Source organism: Acipenser ruthenus, chromosome 12 (genome assembly GCF_902713425.1).
Source record: "Acipenser ruthenus chromosome 12, fAciRut3.2 maternal haplotype, whole genome shotgun sequence".
Lineage (NCBI taxonomy): Eukaryota > Metazoa > Chordata > Actinopteri > Acipenseriformes > Acipenseridae > Acipenser > Acipenser ruthenus.
Genome location: NC_081200.1, coordinates 22,732,499 through 22,756,153, shown reverse-complemented (window position 1 = coordinate 22,756,153; position 23,655 = coordinate 22,732,499). Strand labels below are relative to the sequence as shown.

At 37.3% G+C, this 23,655-nt stretch overlaps 1 protein-coding gene across 4 annotated transcripts; it reads left to right on the top strand.

The window, feature by feature from the left end:
• Positions 1-1,352: 1,352 nt before the first annotated feature.
• LOC117417411 (sterile alpha motif domain-containing protein 13-like) lies at positions 1,353-21,970 on the top strand. 4 transcript variants are annotated; one of them, XM_059034692.1, is made up of 5 exons: positions 1,353-1,468; positions 5,089-5,228; positions 10,046-10,088; positions 12,674-12,785; positions 17,685-21,970. In XM_059034692.1, exons 3-5 carry the CDS (start codon positions 10,051-10,053, stop codon positions 17,826-17,828), a joined length of 294 nt encoding a protein of 97 aa, XP_058890675.1. In that variant the 5' UTR covers positions 1,353-1,468; positions 5,089-5,228; positions 10,046-10,050; the 3' UTR covers positions 17,829-21,970. The 4 variants fall into 4 exon arrangements, with proteins under 4 accessions (XP_058890675.1, XP_033885443.1, XP_033885445.1 ...); XM_034029552.3 differs by lacking the exon at positions 1,353-1,468 and adding an exon at positions 2,235-2,363; XM_034029554.2 differs by lacking the exon at positions 1,353-1,468 and adding an exon at positions 2,235-2,363 and having other exon boundaries at positions 5,064-5,228.
• Positions 21,971-23,655: the final 1,685 nt, after the last annotated feature.

The window sequence follows — 23,655 nt, the reverse complement described above, 5'->3', positions numbered from 1 at the left end:
ATTTATTAGCCCTCTATTGCACATTGTAACTTATAGGTAACAAATCTATGTTGCTTAATACACGTACAAATGCTTCTATATATATATATATATATATATATATATAGATAGTAATAAATTGCCCCCACTCGGGTTCGTTGCCCCTTTAAAAATTGACCCAGACACAGAAATTGGGGTTCAGCGCTTCCGCGCACTTTTAATAATACAAACAGAAATCAAAATACAAAACAAACACCTAGCTCTTTACGAGCACTAACTAGACATAACAGGAACCTAAATTATAAATCAGGACAGCTAAGCTGTTTACCCGGAACACAAAACAAAATCTTCAAAACAAAACAAACCACACAGGTTTACACTACCTTTCTTCTTCCTACACTTGTACACACAACCAAGCAGGCTCTCCACACAGCAGCTCAGAACAGACTGGCTGCTTCATTTAAATACCCTGCACCTGGTTCTAATTTAACAATAATTACCAGGTGCAGGGGATAATTAACAATTAACACAAATGTGCATTCGCACATGTTTTCTTCCATGCAGGGAGGATTAACCCCCTCCCTGCTGTGTTACAATATATATATATATGTGTGTGTGTGTGTGTGTGTGTGTGTGTGTGTGTGTGTGTGTGTGTGTGTGTGTGTGTGTGTGTGTGTGTGTGTATTGTGTGCAATACATGGTATGGTATTTTCATAATACATGCAATAGAGGATTAACAGTATACCGCTCTGTTGGTTACATTTGGAGAAACGGGAATTGTAAAACTCAAGATCTTTGTTTCTTTGTTCTCCTACGTAACTATGTCAACATTTACATAAAATGTAAAAACTCAAGTGTCCCTTGGCATTTTGATTATGTTTTGCCAGTTTAGAAATACGCACTTTGAACCAAATTGCTCTTGGATCCTGAAACTGAGATGTATCTTTTTTCACATTGAAACATATTAATTTTGGTAACACTGTTTTGAGTTATTATTCAATTTAGTTGTAATTGTGAGCTGGTTCTTTTACAGACTGCAGGTATGCAGGAGACAGTCCAGGGTGGCAAATTAAAACCATTATAGAGCCCAAACCCAGAAATATCATGTTGACCTTGACTGTGATATACAGGACATGGTGCAGTTAGCTGTTAGTTAGTTGCCTGTTAATAAAACATTTAGTAGGTGCTCAGCTAATTACCTGCATCAATGACTATAACTGCCACCACAAAATCGTGAATTGCTGTGCGCCAGAAGACAGCTACTGATTAAATGATTATAAAAATTTAGTTGTAATAAAAATAAATCATGTATTACCATTTACCTTTATCGACTATAAAAAAGTGAGCAGTGTTTTCAGTTTTATGAAACTCTTTTAGTTTGTTGTTAGTTTTTTTTTTTCATGTCATCTACACTTTAATAACGTACTGTCTGTTTGCAAAACCTGACAGGGAGGTTCAATGGCACCTTGCCCTGACTGGGCGAGGAATGGTGAGTGGTACAATACAGGTTGTGCATTTAAGTATCTTGCATTTTCACTGATAAGGAAATACTAGAGTAAATAACTATTAAATTATATATTGATATTTGTTGTATTGCAGGGTTATGAAAACTTTTGATCAGGAGAAAAAATACGACTCCACATCCATAATCCAAAGCTGTACCATATTCCTATCTTTCAATATTACAAGTCATCTATGGTGTGATAACAAAATCATACCTCCCCCCGCCACCCCCCCCCCCCAAAAAAAGAAGTGTGATACATTATACAGTGTGCTCTGTATGAGAGCTGTGATTTAATTTACATTTAGAACCAATTTACATGTATCCCAAACTGAAGCAAGCAAATTGAGAGCACTGTATAATTTATATAAACATCATCTCAATACTAATCAATTTTTGTAATATATCCATACTGCATATCACTGGGTCCTGTATACTAAAGTTAACCAGAGGTGAGTGAAACTTATCACAAAACATACCTGATCTGTTTACTTTACAAGGAATTTCACGTGAATGGAAAAAAAACTACAGGTTTAAAGTGTTTGTTGAGAAGATGATAGGGCGGTGTTTTGCCAGGTAAAACGTGTTTCAGAAAAGAAAAGCTACTGCCTAGAAGACAAATATGCAATTGTATTCAATAAGATATTTCTGCCTCTGAAAGCATAGAAAAACAACAATGTAGCCTACATACTCAAGGCGCGGTTATGGTTTTTGTTTTAGTTTCGTCAAACGCCTGATTGTAGCAAAACTACAACCTCCAGAATCCTTTTTGTCAAGTAGCTTATTGTCGATTGGCTACTGCGAGCGATCTGGTAGGGAACTCTGCACGTGAGTCTAGTTCTGGGAGGAAGCTATTCCCAGAATCTACACAAATCAGAAAAAGGTAAGTGTACATTTTTGTTTTAAAAAACAAAAAGAAAAACTGTTTAATTTGGGTTTTTAATAAGTCACTTGCGTGTAGAAAATAGACGTGTTACTACAGACGTTTTGTAAATTCATATGTAAAGCAATGTACAGTGTCACATGATGGACTTGCCCATGCTTATATATTTGCAATAAAATAATAAGACGATGACAGTATGACATTATACATTAAGATCTTTTCATATTGTGGCGCAAGTACTTTTACAGTTACTTACTACCAAAAATGATTTTTTTTTAAATATGTATATTTGTTTAATAATACAGAAAAGAAAAATTAACATGTAAACATTTGTATTGTTAAAAAAAAACATTTTAAACAGTGTACAACTGTTTCTTTCTCTTGTTTAGCGTGTTGCAGATTCCAAAAATACACATTTTCTACTACGCCAGAAAATTGCTGTTATGGAGTTTTTTTTTCTTTTTTTTTTTCTTGTGTATTGTTCGTGGGTGACACAGTAAAGTAAACCTATGCTGGCTTCGATTATAGCCTATGTTGTGGCGTAAATTTATATTGATATTCCAAATGAATGCACTCATGTTTTTGTTCTTTTTTTCTCTTGAAGACATTATGTTTTATTTTTAATGATCAAAAACAGAACGTTTAATTGCAAAAACGCATGATCTTCTGAAGCACATACCACAATGTTCATATATTCACAATGAAGCGTAGTTTTGTAAAACTTTGTGTTTTTAATGTCGAGTGACGAGCAGACAGTACTGTCTGTAGTACCCTGGTATCCAATAAAACGGCTGTAAAAATGAAAGAAACCACAGGGTCCGAATCAGTTGATCAATCAGATTAAGTTTCAAGAACCATTTCCAACATTCAACACGACTTTAAATGTACTGCGATTTTCTAAAGTTTGTCAGAGAAAACGATGTGAATTCGGACAAACTACACCTTCGTCTATCAGTAACTATAACTGTCTACAATTGGCGGGTAAGTCAGTGGTTTTTACGACGTTTGTTTTGGACTTATTGTGCCGGTAAATTCGATGCATAATAATACTGACACAAAAGAAATGCCGTTTTGCAGACGTTTATTAATGTGCCCTGAAATGTCAAAGCACACCGTATAAAGCGAGCAGTACAATGTAATACGAAATTCTGTGGCAGGAAAACACTGACGTTTCTTTTATATGAGCTTATGCAATGAAGGAATGTTCTCATTGCCCAGACATGAATTTAGCATAGCACAGTCTGTGATAACCTAGTTATCCTCAGCTTTAAATGAATTACATAACTGTACAGTATGAATGTGTAAAGCGTAACTAATGACATATTTATATTTAACTTACGACTGAAAACGACTAAAACATGTAAACATAACGGATGTTGTATTCCCAGCTGCCCAATACATATAGTGTTATTTACTGTGTTAACCTTGTTTGGCATGATGCTACATGTCAGCTTGTCATGTTGAAAGCTGCATAGATGGATGACAGATAATAGAAGGGGGTTCGGGCGAATTCCAGTGAAAAGATGCTAAATAGCATGTAATAAAATATGTTCTTCAGAATGAAAATTCGGTGTTCTAACACTGTACGTACATGATTAAGAACGTTTGTCTTAAGGAAGTAATTAAAAAAGACTTAATTGCCCCATCCCATTAGTATTGATCCTGGTGAGTCTAGCAATGGTGGCAATGATTTATTTTTAAAGGATGCTTTTAAAATATGCTCTCTATGTAATGCACATGTGTCTTTCTGAATTGAGTCCTGATTTCTGCACATTTGGTTATTGTGAGTGTCTTGAATGGTGGTTGCCATGGAAAAAGAAGACTGTAACCATCTAATTCAATCCTGTTTCCTATAGTGCTTGAATACTGATGAATAACACTGATTAACCAATACCACAGTACTGACCAAACATTATAAAACCATATTGTTAAAACCACTGGAAACCAGGATTTTATTTTGCCTTGCACTGTACAATATAAGGAATTGTACTGCAATGTCAATAAGCAAAACAACTACTTTATACCAGAAGAGAACATTGTGTCACCCGAGAAATTAAATAATATCTACACATTTTATTTTTATAATCAGGGTTAATATTGTGTTTATTAAGCAGTGATGTTCAGTTTTACACACGTCGCTGGGGCCCGTGTGCGCGCTGGGGAGGTGCCAGGGGCCGTTTGTTGAGCCGCTGGGACCCCGCACAGGGTCGCTGGGCCCCGTGTTGTTTCTAAACACTAGCCACTCTTAATTGGAAACTGATTTTACATACAATAGCAATAGTGAAATTAAGTCCACTAAACAAAGCAGGGTGGGGGTATTAAGATCCACCACTGTATTATACCAGCTCCCAGGTCTGCTTAGTAATAAGGCAGAACACACTGAATACTGTGGAAGACTAAACAGACAACAGGGAGTACTTCTGCAAATATAAACATGACAGTGGTACACATGAGCAGATCGGGGACACTGAATAGTTCCTTTATTGATCAATTGCAGTTTAATGCTGAGTTGCAAATACCCAGTATACAGGCTGCTGAGAGAGATCTATTGAGCTTTCTAGCACTCATGTTCATACTGTAGAGCTCTGCTGAGTGTAAAAACCCTTGGGCGATGTCAGTTTCAAACTGATGAAGACAACCAGGCAATATACTTACTGTATGTTAGGATTTAATGCCAGCATTTTTTTCTTCATAAAACAGAATGCTATTGGTGCTTTGTTTCAAGGTGATTGATGGCATCTGGAATGTGGGGGGATACCTGAGGAGCTCTCAGAACTATCCTTCTAGTGCAAAGCACAGGCAGCGATGAAGCCCTGAGACTGAACGCATCAAATGAGAAATTGTCTACAGACGTCAAGGAAACTGGTAAGGAAACAAACCTTCAGCTGAAAAAAACAAACACATTGTTGTTAGAATTATAATATAGTGGTAGCTAGATTAATGGGTAGAAAGCCACTGTTTTTCTTTTTGTGTGTGTGTGTTTTATATATTTATTGTATTTATTTATACTCTCCCAATTAAAGTAGTTAATTTAAAAAGCTGTTTTGTGATTGGAAATGCAGCACAATTGGTCTTGTAAATAGCACCTCTGTAATGCACATGGCACCCCTCGATAGAGATTATTATTATTTATTTCTTAGCAGACACCCTTATCCAGGGCAACTTACAATTGTTACAAGATATCATGTTATTTTTACATACAATTCCCCATTTATACAGTTGGGTTTTTTAATGGAGCAATCTAGGTAAAGTACCTTCCTCAAGGGTACAACAGCAGTGTCCCCCACCTGCTGGCCTGATTGTAGGGGTATCCCAGCATGCACTAATCAATAATGTTTCACAAGGCACGGGGTCAGGAATTATGACACGTAATTCTGTTGCTCCAAAATTATTACTGTTTTTCTCAAATTTTTCCTTTGCTTGTCTTTGAGCTTGCCTGAAGATAAGTGCTGGGACTGGCACCTCATTCCATTCAAATCATGTGACAATGTAACCTTTCTACTCTGTTAACCACACCTACTCTCTGTGCCTATAGAGAGATACAGTGTGTGGGGTTAGCAGAATTGAAAGGTCCCATTTTACAAGGTCAAGGATTGTCCCCTCATTCATTTCAATGGACTATGTGATGTCATAGCTTTAGCAGTATCCTTTAACCCTTTGCAGTCCATTTATTAAGTGCGTGTCAGGCGCGCCAGGTCCAATTTATTTTCACACGCGCAGTTAATTTTAGACGCGCTGTTTAAAAGTATTTTTTTTTCACAGTCAAACGGGTTTAAAAGGCCCTGCATATCAACAAAGCACTCACTAGGCATCTCCAGCCCCACCCCACCCTTTTGTTCGCTATCGCTTTCACATATGCTAAGAAATAAATAATAATAATAATAATAATAGTCGTACATACCGAACAATCATCTCCTGATCACTCGTTTTATCACCAAACTCCTCAATAATGCAGTCCAAGTAATTATTTTATTACTATAACATCTCAAAAAAGCTCTGCAAATGTCCTTGATAGTCTCTGTGCGCTGATACAGTACCATTCAGCTTGTTTCCTTATGACCGCCCATATGGGATGCCAATGGCAAGTATGACTATTCATGAGATATGCCTTTTTTTTATCGGCTTGTCTCGATATTGACACTTGCATTGGCTGAAGAAATAATAACAAGAAAATGCCGTTCAGCCTGTCAAGGTTCATGTCTTGTAAGCACACCATTCTCCCCTACTGGGTGGGATCTAATTTAAAAGCACAGAATTTGTTCTTAAATGTTCCCAGTGTTTTAAATCCTCCTACATCACTTGGTAGGCTATTCCGTGCATTTATAACTGTAAAAAAGTCTTCCTACCTTCTGTTCAAAAGTTATGTTACTCGGCTTTGCCTCGTGACTCACAATGCACTCGATATCGCAATATCACACAGCACCACACACCCTGTTGTGCTGAATTTCTTAATTGTCAAATGATTTGAATGAAATGAGGAAGGCTGTGTTAAGTCCTGGCATTTAGGATTCTTCAGACAAGCTCGAAGCCAGATAAAGGAAGATTTAGAGAAAAGTGACATGACATTGAAGCTACTTATTCTTTATCATTATACATAACAGTTGACGGTAATTAAAAACAAACAACCAAAAAAAAAGTATCTACCTCTAATACAGGTGGTTAATCACACCCTGTCAATATCTACCGTGTTTGATCTGCAAAGCATAGTGTCTTCAGGACAGATTTAATCAGATCATATTCCTTTAAAAAATAGTTTACCATTTTTATGTCATCAGTTTTGAGTGTTAGGTACATGTACAACTGGATTCTGTAGGCTTACAAGGGGAGAATGTTAAATGATATATGCAGTGTAACAGGCTTATTGAAGTGGCTGCATTTGTACACACTAGGAATGAGCTGTGTTTTACAGCTACGCAGTCATTTTTATGGTCTATTGCAACGGTTTAAGCATACATACATACCTCAGTCTGTTTGTCAGTTTCTTTTGTACCTAAAATCCCATTCTTGTTATCATAAAAGCTAGATTTGTAGGGTGTTTCATCTTTAAAAGAAACCATTTTATCTTTTTAAATGTGAAGAACATGCTCCTTAATTGTGGTAGTTACATAATCACAGTGTTGGAAATTCTTGAATATCTGAACACCTCTATTACCAAAACTGTACCCTGGTAAAATGCTGTGTGCCACTAACAGCCCTAGTTCAAGTGTTTACTGTACTTTACAACATACATTTAAATATACAGCAGTTGTATTGAAATTATTTATCAGTTTTCTACCTGAGGAAATATCATATCAATTTTACACACACCACCTGGTCCCAGTTAAGTGATAATAGAGAGAACAAGAGGTGTTTTTGAAAATAAATGTTTCAGTTTTCTCTGCCATTTTTGCACTGGCGTCACTTATTAAATATCGTACCTAACAGCCTGGATGAGTTGTCCTATACTTATACTGCAGTACGAAGATGCCCTCTAAGCTTTAATGTATGTAACAGTGCCTAAAAAACAGCACTAATACCATCGACCAGTGGTATTCAGAATTCACCTTGCCTTGGGCTTGTGACTCTTACTGTAACAATGGTCAGTTACATATACAGTAGCAGGTGATGCCTGCTGATTCAGTTATTAATTACACAGTGTAAAACCTGATGAAATATATATATATATGTTTGCATTGACATAATATTGAATAGATGCGGTTTATGATAGTGACTTCCATGTTGGTCTTTTCCTCGATTTTAATCCTGTAACTACCCCAGCTGAGCATTAACTACCAGTAAAGGGCTTTGTGTGGTTCATTAACACTTAAGTAGTGCTGCCTTTATGTTTCAATGATGGATCTTGATTCAGATGCATAGTCAGGTGTAGTTTTTAAAAGGGATTAACACAGAGTCATTTACCTGCTTACCCATTTAATGTATTACCCCTCTGATTTAATTTGTTTGTATTCTTAAATATATCTCCAGGCCTAAACAGCAGTACCTGTGTATTTCCATTTCTGTGGGTTCTCTCATTCTTAAAATTGCCATTCTCATTCAGTTTTGTTTTAATTTAATGTGACAAGGATTTTCCCCCGGAGCCTAGAGCTTATGTATTTGCATATAGCTGTGAAGACTGTACGACAAAGAAAATGAACAGTGGGGGCAAGAGGATTGTAGGAGGACAGTGGTGGGAGTTATGACAATATCTTTTTTTTTTGTTAACCAAATGTCCTCAAGCAGATCTACAAATCTCACAGGCAGTAACATTGATGCTATTGCTGGTAATAGCGCTAGAGAGACAATTTATGCCTCAGAAAGAAGTTTACTCCATAGGAGTTATTTAGACTATTCTTATGCATGCTATATATTATTTAAAAACCTATGCATTTTCACAAGAACAGGACATATTAGTCACAGAAGCATAGCAGATTGTGTATAGAAAAGCTGTCTGATAATTAACTTAGAAAGTTTTTGTTGTGGATAATGTCATTATCTGTATAACCTCTAGATTTACATAATTTACTAAAAGCTCCAAAACAGTAACCGTTTGTTTTATTTTTGGTTTAACTGGTATTTTCTCCTTATAGGGCTTAAAAAATAGGGCTTAAAAAATAAAACATAGCAATAAATGTTTAGAGATGAAAAGCTGTATATGTATCAAGATACACACAGTACAAATGCCAGCATCCTGTGTAGTGTATTGTGTTTTTTGTAATGAGGCAGAGTGAACACAATACGGCTCTCAAGTAAAGTGTAACCTGGAACAGCACCTACAGATCATGAAGGAAATGGAGAAAAAGCGACCTATTGCTTAGAGAAAAGATATATGATATATATTTTTCTCATGAAGACATAACAAGGTTTTTCATAGACATGCTGTCTCTTTAAAAAGTCAGCCATGGAAACTGAAGGCAGTTGGTGCAGGCAATGTGTGGTTTGTGATGTCAATTTGGCAGCAATCCAAGCTGATTTTTTTGTTTTTGTTTTTATTGTAAAATTCTGCCTCCTTTTTGAATTCCTGTAGCGCTGTACTGTATGTCTCGAGCAAAATATTGTAACTTCTCTGTGTTCCCACTAAAGAGACAGAATATCCTGGTTTAAATCCATCTAGGTAGGTTTTTACTATCACATTGTACAAAGGAAGAAAGCACCAACACGTGAATGCAATGCAGGGCCTATAGCAGGCTTTCTCAGTAATTACAATGTAGGCTTTTACAATTGACAGTCACAAATAGCACAGAAGAGACTGTGTCATATTATGTGTTGCAGTTTAAAACAAACAAACAAACAAAGAAAATACCAAATCATTTGCTGAAGCATCAGAGAAGTTAACAATGTAACTAATAAAAAGCACAGCACAGTTTTAACTTATTGTGAGGAATCTCTGCTTGCATCCCATCTGCTCTGCAGTACCTAGTCATCAGCGGTCTTCTTTTATAAAATGTGTAGTATTTGTGAACATTTGTTAGCATGTTTAGTTACAGTATAGGAAATTGAACAAAACTGTATCATAGGCTTTCTTACTTCTCAGCATTGGAATGGCTCAATCAAGATGTTCAGGTTTTTGTTTAATAACTTTTGTTTTCCCCCCAAACAGCCTAGCAGTACATGTTTTGAGGTGTTTTACTGTTTGAAATAGTTACAAGTTGTTCGAAAATGAAATCCCTGTACATCCTTAATGTCTCATGTTCTGTTTTTGTTAGCTGGAATGGATAATAAGGAGAATGGTTCAATGGACACCAAAAAGTAAGTAAATGAAATGTAGATGTTGGTTAATTGTATCATAACATGGATGTGTCTTAATTTAATATTTCAGTTGTGTTAATAGTGATATGATTATTAGGGTTATAGTGATACAGTGCTTGCTATTGTATTATATCACATACTGTAATTTATATGAATAACATTGTACAGAATGCTTCAAAACAATAACCTTATTTAGTTATTGTGCTTATTAAAAAATAGAAATGAATTTCAGATTAAAAGCTTTAATGTGTGACTCTTTTATTTCTAATGTTTAACATTAAAATAAGGTGAATTGTGCCTGGGGAGAAAAATGTGTTATTTTCTGTAACCATAAGGAAGCATGTTGGTTTTCACATTTCTGCCAAAACAGAGTAACAGTATGTGTGAAAATCAAATTGGTTGTCTCAAATTATTATAACAGTTCACCTTCAGTGCTTGAATAACATTGACCTCAAGGTCAAACAGTTTTCCAATTTCCCAATTCTAAATCATCACAAAAAAACATCCAGAGAAGAAATCTGTAAAGGATGGGTATATGAAACAGCAAGCCATAAAAACCCACACAGGACACACACATACATGCACATAAATACAACTGAAACAAAGCAATCACAGTCCGGTACAGCATACAATCACTTTACTCTTGAACACAGGCCAACCTGACAGGGTGCCACTAGGCCAGAATGAACTGTAGTTGTCCGTCTCTTGGAGTGACTGTTTAGGAAAGGTTTGGAAGGGGACAGAGCGCAACCCAATCACAAAACAACCTTCTTTAACCTCTTTGGCACCTACAAGGGTTGGACGGCAAAGTAGAAAAACCTGCCGTAACACTGTCAGTCGGGCTGCCGGCCTGACAAGTCACCAAGGCTTTAAAATTGTTCTGAAGAATGGTCATTCCTCAAGGATTTGTGCAGCACTGAAGCTTATAGGGAGAGTCGTCAGTTGCCTGTTCTTCCAGGAACTTCAGTAAATGTTGCAGTGTTTTATACAGAAGCACAAGGCATCTATCTGAGGGTGTCAGCTCTGTCTTACCTGCTATGACTGAAACAGACTTGTAACAGGGAGGTGCGGCTTCTGTATTATAGAATACCTACTTATGTCCCAGAGTGACTGTCCTGGTAAAAGCACAGCCGCATGGTGTGCAGGGTGAGTTATACAGCACAGGTTTGCGTCCTGGCTGTGCAAAGTCACCGGTTGTCGCTAGGTATTCCAAAGGGAGCATTGGCTCTGGTGCTCCCGTGGGTTAGGGAAGCAAAAATGTCAGGGACTGCTTCTCCTTGTTGCGCTACAGTGAACCCTGCTGGCCAGGCGCCAGTGAGTTCAAAAGTGGACACCTGCAGGGCTGGCCTTTGTCCCCCACAGGTCAGTAGCTAACTGACATCTGCTCTCAAGTTCCTGGGGGTAAAAGAGGAAGCTGGCTCGGTCGTGGGATTGGAAGATGTCTACTGAACCTTCAGTTCTCTTGAGCTGTGTGGGGAATTTCTGTGGTGTGGGGAACACATGATTGGACATTCCAAATTGGGGAGAAAATCGGGGGTCAAATAATTGGGCAGACAAATTAAAAAAAAAAAAAAAGAAATTACATACTTAATGTATCAGCATTATGATGGACAGCTCCTGTCTTGAAACAATGCGATACACTTTGCCAACACTTAGTTAATGCTACACAAAATTAAAAGTTTTGCAGAAAAGTATACTGTGCATCAATTTAAAACATAGCCAGTATATTTCACAACATAATAGATGGAATTTAGAACCACTATTCAGAGATGTCTTGAATTACCAATACCATAATGTATCTGTTCCCAGCCACTTGTGGAGTATTCTGGGATGTCAGGTCTAATTGGCCAGTTAGCAAAGGAGAATTCCACTGCGACTTACTGTTGTGCATCAAACAAAAGCATCAGGACATTTCTAGCATTTGAAAGGTTTCATTATAGCTTGCTTTGTGATTTGAAATTAGCCTTTCAGTTGTTTTAGGTTTGAGAATACAATACGTACTAATTCGAACCAAGGCCTTCAAAAGTGAAATGCATGAGAAGCTAGAGTTTTTTTTATTATTATTATTTGTTCGTATGCCCAATTATTTTACCCCTGATTTTATCCCCAATTTACAATGTCCAATTATTTTTTCCCCTCCAGAAGGTTCAGTGGTCGTCCTCCAATCCCATGACCAAGCCAGCTTCTTTTTCACCCATTAACTCAAGAGCGGATATCGGTGAGCTACCTACCTCTGGAGGACAAAGGCCAGCCATGCAAGTGTCTGATCTGAGCTCAATGGGCGCCTGGCCAGCAGGGTTCGCTGTAGCGCGATGAGGAGATGCAGTCCCTGACAGTTTTGCCTCCTAACCCACGGGAGCACCAGAGCCAATGCAACTCTCCCTTCAGAATTCCCAGTGAAGACCAGCGACTTCGCACAGCCAGACGCGAACCTGCGCTGTATGACTCACAATGCACACCAGGTGGCTGTGCTTTTACCAGCTGAGTCACTCAGGGACCCCCAGAGGTTAGAGAATGTATCCACTGCACCACACAGCTTACTGCACTCCCAGTTTTAACCCGCTGCTGTCTGTATTGTGTTTCAGCCCTGTTGAGAACGGACAGCTCCCTGACCCTGCGCACTGGGTAGTGTCAGATGTTGTTAATTATTTTAAAGCAGTGGGATTCGATGAGCAAGCCTGTGCATTTCAGGACCAGGTAATTTCTTTTTGTCAGCTTTACTTTGAATTGCTCGCTAGTCTCGCTAGAATCGATGGGAGGCTGGGTAATGAAAGTGTAACAGCTTCAATATGACCTGGACCCAAAAAGAAAATGACTATGAGCATAACTGCATATTTTACAAGCCTGCATTAAAATGGGAATGTAACACAATTTTTGTTCCTGGGTAGTAAGTGTTATTTCCTAATTGCTTATGCCTCAAAAGTATAGAAAATGGCTATTATTACCCACAAACTTTGCTTTTGTGACCAGGTCAGTGATATTTTGAAATTTACCTTTCCAATGAGAAAACGGGCGAATTTGTGTCTTTTCGTTCACATAAAGTCAGAAAAAAACAACACATGAATCCAAATTAACATGTATTTATACTAAAGTAATACAAAAATGACTACAAAAGATTTAGAAGTGAGTAGTTTTTCGAGATTTACGATTATATCGTTATACTGCCCTTGGTAGCGGCGTTCAAAGTCCAGTATATCCTGGTGGAAGCGCTCGCCTTGCTCCTCCGAGTACGCTCCCATGTTCTCCTTGAATTTATCAAGATGAGCATCAAGGATATGGACTTTGAGGAACATCCTACAGCCCATTGTGCCGTAGTTCTTCACCAGAGTCTCAACCAGCTCCACATAGTTTTCGGCCTTGTGATTGCCCAGGAAGCCCCGAACCACTGCGACAAAGCTGTTCCAAGCCGCTTTCTCCTTACTAGTGAGCTTCTTGGGGAATTCATTGCACTCCAGGATCTTCTTTATCTGTGGTCCGACGAAGACACCGGCTTTGACCTTTGCCTCAGACAGCTTAGGGAAGAAGTCTTGAAGGTACTTGAAGGCTGCCGACTCCTTATCTAGAGCTCTGACAAATTGTTTCATAAGGCCCAATTTGATGTGCAGTGGTGGCATCAGCACCTTCCGGGGGTCCACCAGTGGCTCCCACTTGATGTTGTTCCTCTCCACAGAGAACTCGGTCCGCTGTGGCCAGTCCCGCCTGTGGTAGTGCGCCTTGGTGTCCCTGCTGTCCCAAAGGCAAAGATAGCAGGGAAACTTGGTAAAACCGCCTTGGAGACCCATCAGGAATGCCACCATTGCAGCCTCTTGATGCCATCTCAGAAAAATGCAGATATGTATCCACTTAGGCAGCTGGAACTAAACTGAACTGGTGGGCTTAAGGCCCCTGTATTTATACTACCATTTATATTACTGGAAAGTTCTAGAAAGTTCTAGAAGTTACTCCAAGTTTACTCAGCACTGAATCTATCTGGAATGTTCTGGAAAATAGGTAAATTTCAAAATATCACTGTCCTGGTCACAAAAGCAAAGTTTGTGGGGAATAATAGCCATTTTCTATACTTTTGAGGCATAAGCAATTAGGAAATAACACTTACTACCCAGGAACCAAAAAAAAAAAAAATTTGTTACACGGTGTTATGTATTGTACTCTGCAGAGGGTGGTGATAATGAGAAGTACAGTAATAGCAGCACGTTTTCCACTGTAAATGCATGCATGCAGGCAGGTATAGGAAAATATAAGTATTAAGCATGTAAATAAATGCAGAAAGAGTGTAGTGTGAGGCAGTTGTTACCCACTCTCACCCCTTACGGCACAAAAACAACTAGCCAAACATTTGTCGACTTAACTTAGTTTTACCTTGTATTTTGATTGGAAGTTCTAGGTAAAATAAAGAACAAAATGCAACCAACCCCTACTTTACGGTAAGTGTTCTGGTTTGTACGTTTGTTTGAAAGTCAGAATGAAATGTGACATTTGACAGTTTTCAGTGCAAAGTTTTTATTGGCTTTGAAAAAAATCAGTCCATGTTTTTTTTTTTTAACAGAACTTTATTTGTTGTGTTTAGAGAATATGGTGGTAGATCCATCTTCTTTATATCACCGATTAAAATTAAAATATATATTCACAGTATAGAAATTACAAAACACCAGGAAATTGGTATGAATAGACACAGCAGCCACCATGTTTTATCCCAAAAGCAATACAATGCTGTGTATTATCTAGAGATGCAACAATGAATCAATCAATAAGTGCGTTTACATGAGCATAAGAACTCCGATATTTTTCGGAAAACTATGTTTTCCAAAAACTAATTCCGATATCAAAAGTCATGTAAACACAGTTTTTGGAAAATGTATCGGAATATTCCGAAAGTCAGTTTTAGGAAAACAGCACCTAGAAATTTCCAATTAAATTCTGAAAACTAACAAAATGTATATCATGTAAACACACTTTTCAGAAAACTTCCGATAGCGTACTGCACATGTGCAAACTTTGACCTTCATTCCTGCACGTGGTTTTAGAAAACAGAAAATAATAATCTGTAGTCAGTATGCATGCATCCATTTGTCTAGTTGGGGATAAAGTAATACATTAGTTAAAGTCCGTATGTATTTGTTAATAGCCCATACTGAAGCAGCAAATGTTTTCCAGCTTTAAAATGTCGTGATAATTTAAAATAATGTCTGCAAAAGAAACTGGTAATACAGAACAGGATGAGCTGTTGCAAAGGCTGATTGCACATTGTGGGGAATCTGAATAGAGGTATAGGATAGTAATCTTTGAATTTAAGACCTGCCACTTCAATAAAGCACTTGAGTTATTGGATTGGTCTCCATTCTATCACAGAAATGTCCGGTCTTCAAATCGTACTTAGGCTGCTACAGTACTTTGCATGCGGAAATATCCTGCGTTTTCCGAAAACTTCAATCCATGTATACAGTTGAATTCTAATTAGATTTTCTATCGTTAATCATGTAAACACAGAAAAGTGTCATTTTAAGAAAATCATTTTTCTGATTCAGTTTTCCGAAAATATTAGTTTTCGGAAAACGCTTTGTCATGTAAACGTACTGATTGATCGCCATGTTTTTATTTGCCATTGCTAGCTACCCAGTGATATATGCTTTCCTTGTGCATTGCTAGACCCTAACCTCTTCCATTTGTATTGTTTGTGATTAGGAATGGCAGAATCTAATTATTTTTTTTAATGTCTTCTTGCTTTTTAATAATACAGAATATATTATATCACAGTGTTCAATTGGTTGCTTATTTCACCTAGTAATTTGCAGTTGAGTAAAAGTCATTTATAACACTTGGCCAATTTTTTATATTACAAAATGGTTTACATAAGTATATATTTGTGTAGGCAAAATGAAGGTTTTAGAATGTACTGTTTGTTACATAGAAATCAGATCACTTTAATTAGATTTCCAAATTCATTTTCAAAGTGATATCAGATTACCATTTTCTGGCATGTTTTAGCATAGATACTATAGTCCCTTTACCTAAAAATATCATGTCAAACCGAGCTCAACCTTGCATGCTTTTCAGGGTTCCCCTTGAGTAATCTCTGACTCCTGAAGCTAATCTCACAAAATTCAAAGCATGGACCGTATTTTTCTGTACATCATTATGTCTGCTTGCCTGACATGAGTCCTAGGCGAGAAGTTTGGAGTTCCGGTCTTTTTGGTACATTAATGTTGCTGCTGAATGTAAAATTGTTCACCCCCAAGTTATTCCAAATTAAAAAGTACATTTTCTGGGCTTCTTAAAATCTATCATATCTAAGTTTATTCTTGGTATGACCTGTTTTACAACTTATTTGATTTTTCTTCCTCAGTAATACTGCTTTGACATGTTCACACTATCAGAACTCTTTGAGAAACATGATCTTTTTTTTTTTTGTAATTGTCATAATGAATGGTTTCTAATGTTTTGAAGTTTCTTGTCTGTACTAACAGGGTCGGATGTAAGAGCCGCAACTTTAATACATTTGAAAATCCCTGGTGCAGTAGTTGTCAAGATGCTTAAATACAAATAATTTACATTTTTAGAAAACATCACACAAAAGTGAAGTTTCTATGCATCACATTCAGAATCGCCTCTTAACCCAACACAAATTTGTCTGTGTCCGATTCACCTGCTTTGCTGTTCAGATGCCTTCGACAGACCTAGTTAACCTGAGTGTTTTCCCTTTAGTAATTCAATTTTTTGACCTTGCAACCTCTTCTCAAAATCTTCAGTACCCTGTGGTGGAACAGTATTCACTTGGCTTCCTGAGGACACCCCAGCAATGCATTTCTATATGCATAGGCAGTGCATCAGAATCTAGGCAGTGGCAGCCTACTTTTGCAAAAGTGCTGGTCTTTGGGAATGGTACTGACACCTGATTGGCTGAGCTATGGATACTCTGGAAGCCCTCGTTTTGAATTTGATAAAAAACGACATATGACCATTTATAGTGAGATGCTGTTGGGAGGCATTAATGAAAAGAAACATGATACACGAGAGGCCTAAGATTCTAAGTTTGAAATAGGTGTCTTTTTCTTTTTAGTTTCAGGAGTTTAACCTTAGTTTTTCAGCAGATTTGCAAATGTCAGAAAAAATGCACCATCTGTTTCTTCACATTTGGCCTTGTATAGCATCAAACTCAGGACTGATTTTTTTCTTCTCTCTCTTAGTATAGATGTAATAGTGTAGAATTCTTGGCCCAAGGCCCCCCTTGGCATTCTGATTGAGGATCCCCACCCCATGAGTCCATAGAAACATGACATTATGTTCACATTACCATCACCCCCTCTAGTTTTATGATGGCACATACTGTTAGCATGGGCATTAAAAATTAACCACATGTCAAAGTATTTAGTGTCACATTTGAAATAGGTCTAATCCTGGCACCTAACAGCAGTGTTCATTAAATGAATCTCCGGCCTGGGGGAAAATTCATTTCTTATTTGTTAGGCCTGTTTAGGAGACTTCTGTATGTTCTGCAGCCCCATCAAATAATCCTGGATTTGATCAAGAAGCTAAAGTTTGAATTTATGAAACAAAGAAACCACAAAAAAAAAGTTAATTATTATTTTTTTCTTCCAGGAGATAGATGGCAAATCTCTGCTGCTCATGACAAGAAACGATGTCTTGACTGGACTCTCAATCAAGCTCGGACCAGCGCTGAAGATGTATGAATACCACGTGAAGCCGCTACAAACACAGCACCTGAAGAAAAACACCTGGTAGCGCTCCCGTGTACAGCGCTGATTACAAGCAGCATTGTATCCCAGGATACCGTCACCATGGGAAAGACAATCAGTGGTGAAGACAACCAGGTAGACTTTTTGAATTTTAACACAAGCGTGAGTCTTGAACTGCATCTTATTTAATTTTACTTGAATTACAAAACAGCTGATGTTCATGGTATTTCTCCCTACATTGTTATTCAGGATACTGGAGGGGAATGAATAAGGTAAATAACCACTGTTGGTTCTATGTTAATGTATATTAAAGAATTGCGCATTAATGTTTTTTTTATCTACAAAAAAAGGTGGTTTTGATGTCAAATGGAGGGGGGGAAATATATGTGCATTATGGGAGGTTTTTTTTTTTTTTTTACCAAAGTAGGTCAAGTTGGTTTTTCAGCTGGCCACAAAATGTTATGTAATGAAAAGCCTACACATTTTTAAAGTAATTGGATTGTTTATGTAGCATACAAGCAATGTTCACATTCTGTATATCCAAAAAACGGTGTCAGGCTGTACCTTGCAGGGGGTTGAAATAATGTGTTCAGTAACCCTTTTTGGGGTTCATTAATTCAAATCAGACTTGTATATTAGGTATTTTTTCAAATTGTTTTAAAAAAAAGTTTATATGAAATGAAAAAAAATGTGCTGCCAACCTGCTTTAATAATTAATCGCTGGGAATTTTCATGTGTAATTTGATATTTTTGTGTGTAATGGAAATTAATTGTAAAAACATTGTACATAGCCTAATTTAAGGGATAAAAAATACAGGGAGTGGAGCTTCTTTCCACCGAAGTGGTTTAATATTCTGTAATATTGTGTTTACTGAAAGTGGTGCTTTCTTTGCCTACCAGAATACATCATTCATTCAAAGCGGTGTCAGTTTTCATAACCTGTTTTCCCTTAGACCTGAGGGGCCCTGCTTTAACAGAGGCCTGGGGTTTGAGTTGTTTTAATACTGCAGGTAACTAAATGGTGCTGATTCGGACTAACATCAGATTTCTTACTTACATGCAAGCCTTATCAGGGCTTGAAATCCTTTGTCTGTCAGTGTGCACTTTTGTCATCATAGGTGATATACTGAACCCTGAAAGGCTTATTTTATAGCAAATGATATTTATAGTCAGTTGTTACCACACCGGATGGTCTTTTCTGAATGAGATGTCTGTCATATTCAAGAAGCAGGGAAGGTGTACTGTGAATTTAACTGTTGTTCCTCTTTTCTCCCTTGTAAACCCAGTGTAGTGTGGAATAGCTGCTGAAATACTGTGCTGTACCAATTACAGCGTCACCTGTGCTCTTCAACTTTGGCACCCTTACCAAATGATTGTCAGTGGCAATGTAATGGCTGTACGAAGGGGCATTGGTAGCACAATGTATGAGCCATTGGTAAAACAGTTCCACTGTGGTAACATTGTCATATGTAACATACCAATGCTCTGAACCAATACGTAATCCACTGCAGTACCATATCTGTACCAGTGTCCTGCGGTATCAGGATCACTGTACCATTTATTCCACAGTGCTGCCATTGCTTATAGTGGTCTGCTCACTAAAGAGGCCAGCCTAATACACTTGTATTATATTGGCAGCTCAAAGGGATTTATTGGAATTATCAGCACATCAGGTATTGGGGCTGCTGTGCTGACAGTTATAAGGCATTACAAACCTTACAATATAAGATTGGCTGTAATGGTTCTGGGATTTGCAGTTATTTTGTTACAGAACCTTTTTCTCTGTATATATAACTGCACAGATGGCAGTGGGATTGATATAAAGCTGTATACTGTATACAGGCACTGCATTGCCTCTGCAGATTACCTTTAGGATGTGGTGTCTGCAGTCTGCCTGCCCAGCATTCACTATAGACAGGTTCTCATTATTATTCAAGACAAGAAGGGGGTTTGCAGTTCAAATGGAAACACAGGAGCGTTCCTTTGGGTTGATATGTTAATTGCTCGGGCCAACACCTTCTAAAGCGAGAGCCCAAGCCTTTGTAGTTGCTTTGTAGTACTGAGATGCCTGACAGCTGTATTAAAGCGGAGTGCAGTACCTTCAAGTTTTCCTTTGATGTTTCTTTAAAGTGTTTAACATTTAATTTATCTGAATTGTTCTGATAATCATCAACCAGAAATAATAATAAAAACATAATAATAAAGTGCTCAGTCACACTAACAAGGGAAAATAGCAGGGCTAATTGAGAAACCCCTTGTTTTTTTAAACTGGTGTATGTAAATAAATCAAAATGTTAATGTGTATGCTAAGTGTGTATTTTGTGATGGTGATGAGTTTTATTCCCATGTGTAGTATGCAAATAAGTTTTATTACATAGCCTCAGTTGTGTTAATGTTACATACGGTGAAGTGATATGTTTTACTGCATTTTTTTTTTTTGTGTGTGTGTGTGATGTAAAGTACGGAGTACAACCTTCAGAACTGCATAAATCTACTTGCCCGACACCCAGTGCTTACAAAACTGGTAAACTGTTTGAGGTAAAATGTGGTTTTAACTGCAGACTCTGGTGAGACTTTCAGTATCACTGGCAGGATTACTCCCTTAATAGGTATTGCCAACAGATGGCAGGTGTAACATGAGGCTGATAGTTCAGAGAGCAGATATAACATGAGGCTGATAGTTCAGAGAGCAGGCACCTGATCATTTTAAAATCAAGTCTGCCCAAGGTAGTTCTAAAGCAAAAGCAGGCCTGGGTGCATGGTAATGGATTAGTCCAGCCCTGATCAAGTTGTGTAAGAGACTGTTAAGAAAAAAAATAAAAATACCTGTGTCAGGGAACCAAAGACAAGCCACTGATAACCTTTTTTTCCGGATTCCATGTGGCTGCTTTATCGAGCATATAATAAACTAGCAGAGTAAACGTCAATCTGCAACTTGATCGTTGATACAACAATAAATGTGTAAATGTGTGTAGTTATCTCCAGTTGTGCAAAATTTTGCAACGTGTCTGGTGTAGTGCAATAAAAATAGTTTCATGTGTCGGTGGCTGTGATGAAAATTAGACAAATGTGTACTTTGCCCTAACTTCACTTTTCAGAAAATGTCTTTGAATCCTTCAGAGCCTGGACAGTGGCTTCCTCCTGATGATGCCTGCAATATTACCTGAAGGGTTGTCCAGAGGTAAGAGAACCTGAAATGAAAGAAATCCAGAGAGACACTTGTAATTTATTGTTAATTCTCCCTGCATAATCTGCCCCAAATGAATGTAAGAAATACCAGTACTACATGGTATTTCAAACTGATGTATTTCTTGCTTGCATTAGTCAGTGTTTCACGGGGACAGGTTAATGGTTACACTCTGGTGTCCTAGATGTGCACCGATGTTAGACATGATTCTGAGAGCTCTACTTACGGTCACATGAGTGCTTTAAACTTCTGAATTTCAAAGCCACCAGTATGTGAAGACCAAAACAGAAATCCAAATAAGAAGAATGAAGGGTCTCTAAGTTTGCTCTCCAGATATCAGTGCTGCTGTTGCTCATTCTGATCAGTGGGCATGTCGCTGGTTAATACTGCTGCCTTAAAATGAAAGCATCCTACTTTCCCATTCAGTTGACTCATCGTTGGATTGGGGCATTTGAGTACAGTAAGTTCAGTACATTCACTTCAAATCGCATGCACAGTAATGGTATCTAGACCAGTGGATACACAGCTTTTTAAAATACAGATAAGACAGTCACATATTTAGTTGCAGTATTATGACATGAGCAATACTCTGCTGTAATAAGGTTACTTTCCACTACTGGGGAAAAAAAGCTTTTACTTAAAGCATTCTCATCTTTAATAAAATATGATTCATCTTTAAGTGCAGTCTGTATGATATATACACGTCGAAATACAGATTTGAATCACACTTTTAATTATGTTAGATTCAATTAGAATAGGTAATAATTATCATTATAAGATTTGTGTACCCCTGGAGTATAATTCTACTCTATGCAGTATATTATATCTGTTAACAAATGACACATGTTGTGTAGTACCCCTCTATATAGTTACTGATTTATAGTTGAACCTTGTCTCACCTCACCCTTATGGTCAATCCCCATTTTTGACATGTCTATAGTAAAATAATGCTTGTTTGGCAAATAAAAACAGAATTTGTTTAATAGATGAATAGACATTAAACACCTGGGTTGTTATCACAATGTATGTTAAGTATTTTATTTTAAGTTTGCATCAAATTGAAATGGATAATCAAAGTATATATATAAATATATATATATATATGCTCCCTCCCTATTACGCGGGTCTCGGGGGAGACACAATATGAGCGTTCTAACCGAAGAGCTTTATAAACGGGGGAGGGGGTGGGGGCGCCGCGGGACACAACACACATCTGACAAATACAAAATAAAATCACTCTATAATGCATATATAGTGAAGCAAGAATGTAACTTTCCGTGAATTAACCATGCATAAAGCACCACATAATCAAAATATACCCAGAGAAAGCCACAGCTCCTCTCGCAGCAAAAAAGTAAGTACACTAGGAAAGACAACAACATAATAGGCCTAATATTTAGTTATAAAACGAATGCTGAATAAGATGTCTGTGTTATGAAGTGCCAGCGCAGCTTTTCTTCAGATAATGTATCAAAAGGAAGACAGAAACGGAAGTTGGACTGAGAAGTTATTTACTGTATAAATACTGCATGAATCACTAGTATAGGGAATTGGGGGATATACTGGAGGAGTGTTATAATTGAGAGCCTTATAGCAAGGGAGCACTATGTATGTGTATATATATATATAATTTAAACTTATGGTTTGGCCCACTCAAGCTAATACATACTAAACCAAGATGTAGTCATTAATACCTACATATAAGTGTTTTGAAAAGCTATATTTCCTAAAACAACAGTACATTCTGTAAACATTAACTACAATTCCGAAAACAAATTAAAATATGCCTGCTTATACTGCTTTACAAACATCTAGGCTTATCGTTTATTTTATTTTTAATATTTATACCCATTTTCTTATATAAAACACAAATAAATTAACTAGAAATGTTCAAATAAAAAATGAACAAATCAAAGGTCCTTATGATTTAAAGCATGCACTTACATGATATACATTATAAAACGTTCTCACACCTTACTGTTCCTTTTGTGTGCAGATTGATGCTACAGCATTTCTTTTTAACTATAATACTTATATTTGAATGTCAGGTCTTTATTCAGCTGGGACAGCAATCACACTCATTCCACTATCCTATTGTTTCCTGCAGCTTGAATAAACTAACATCTAGCAGACTTAACACCACATTTAAGAACACTTGTCCAAAAACTGTATTCTAAAAATGGGGATAGCAGGCTGTCAATAGAATGTTCCCAGTGTTTATTAATGTTTGAAATGGCACTGGGCGATATTTCAGGTTATTTGATTGATGCTTTTTTGGTATTTTATGTCTTGTAAAAATCATGACTATTATAAAGAAAATTTAAGAGATCCATATGTTTTCATTTGAGTCCTGAAAGTAGTAGCGAGAAGCAGACTGTCTCTTCATTTTATGCTGCTATTGAAACATGTTTAATTTGACAGCAATGTGGATTGGATTGGTCTTGCCATTGAGTTGAAAATAGTCCAGTCCCACAATGCTGAGTAACATACCTTATCTATCTTTAAATAAGGCTTTGCTAATAGTGAGACTTGTTCAAGGCAGTGAATACTGTAACTTTCATTGGTATCAGATTTAAAAAATGCGCCACATGGTGAGACAGATAGCAGACATCCACATTAACTGAGTGGTGAGTTTGTACATGACCCACCTCCGGGACTCTGTTCAGAACAAGGACCTGAGTGTTAC

Excerpts from the sequence above, each read along its gene's own strand:
- LOC117417411 (XM_059034692.1), top strand. The coding sequence starts at position 10,051 with ATGGATAATAAGGAGAATGGTTCAATGGACACCAAAAA. Across the intron at positions 10,089-12,673 it reads GGTTCAATGGACACCAAAAA|CCCTGTTGAGAACGGACAGC; the intron begins GTAAGTAAATGA and ends ATTGTGTTTCAG. Across the intron at positions 12,786-17,684 it reads CCTGTGCATTTCAGGACCAG|GAGATAGATGGCAAATCTCT; the intron begins GTAATTTCTTTT and ends TTTTTCTTCCAG.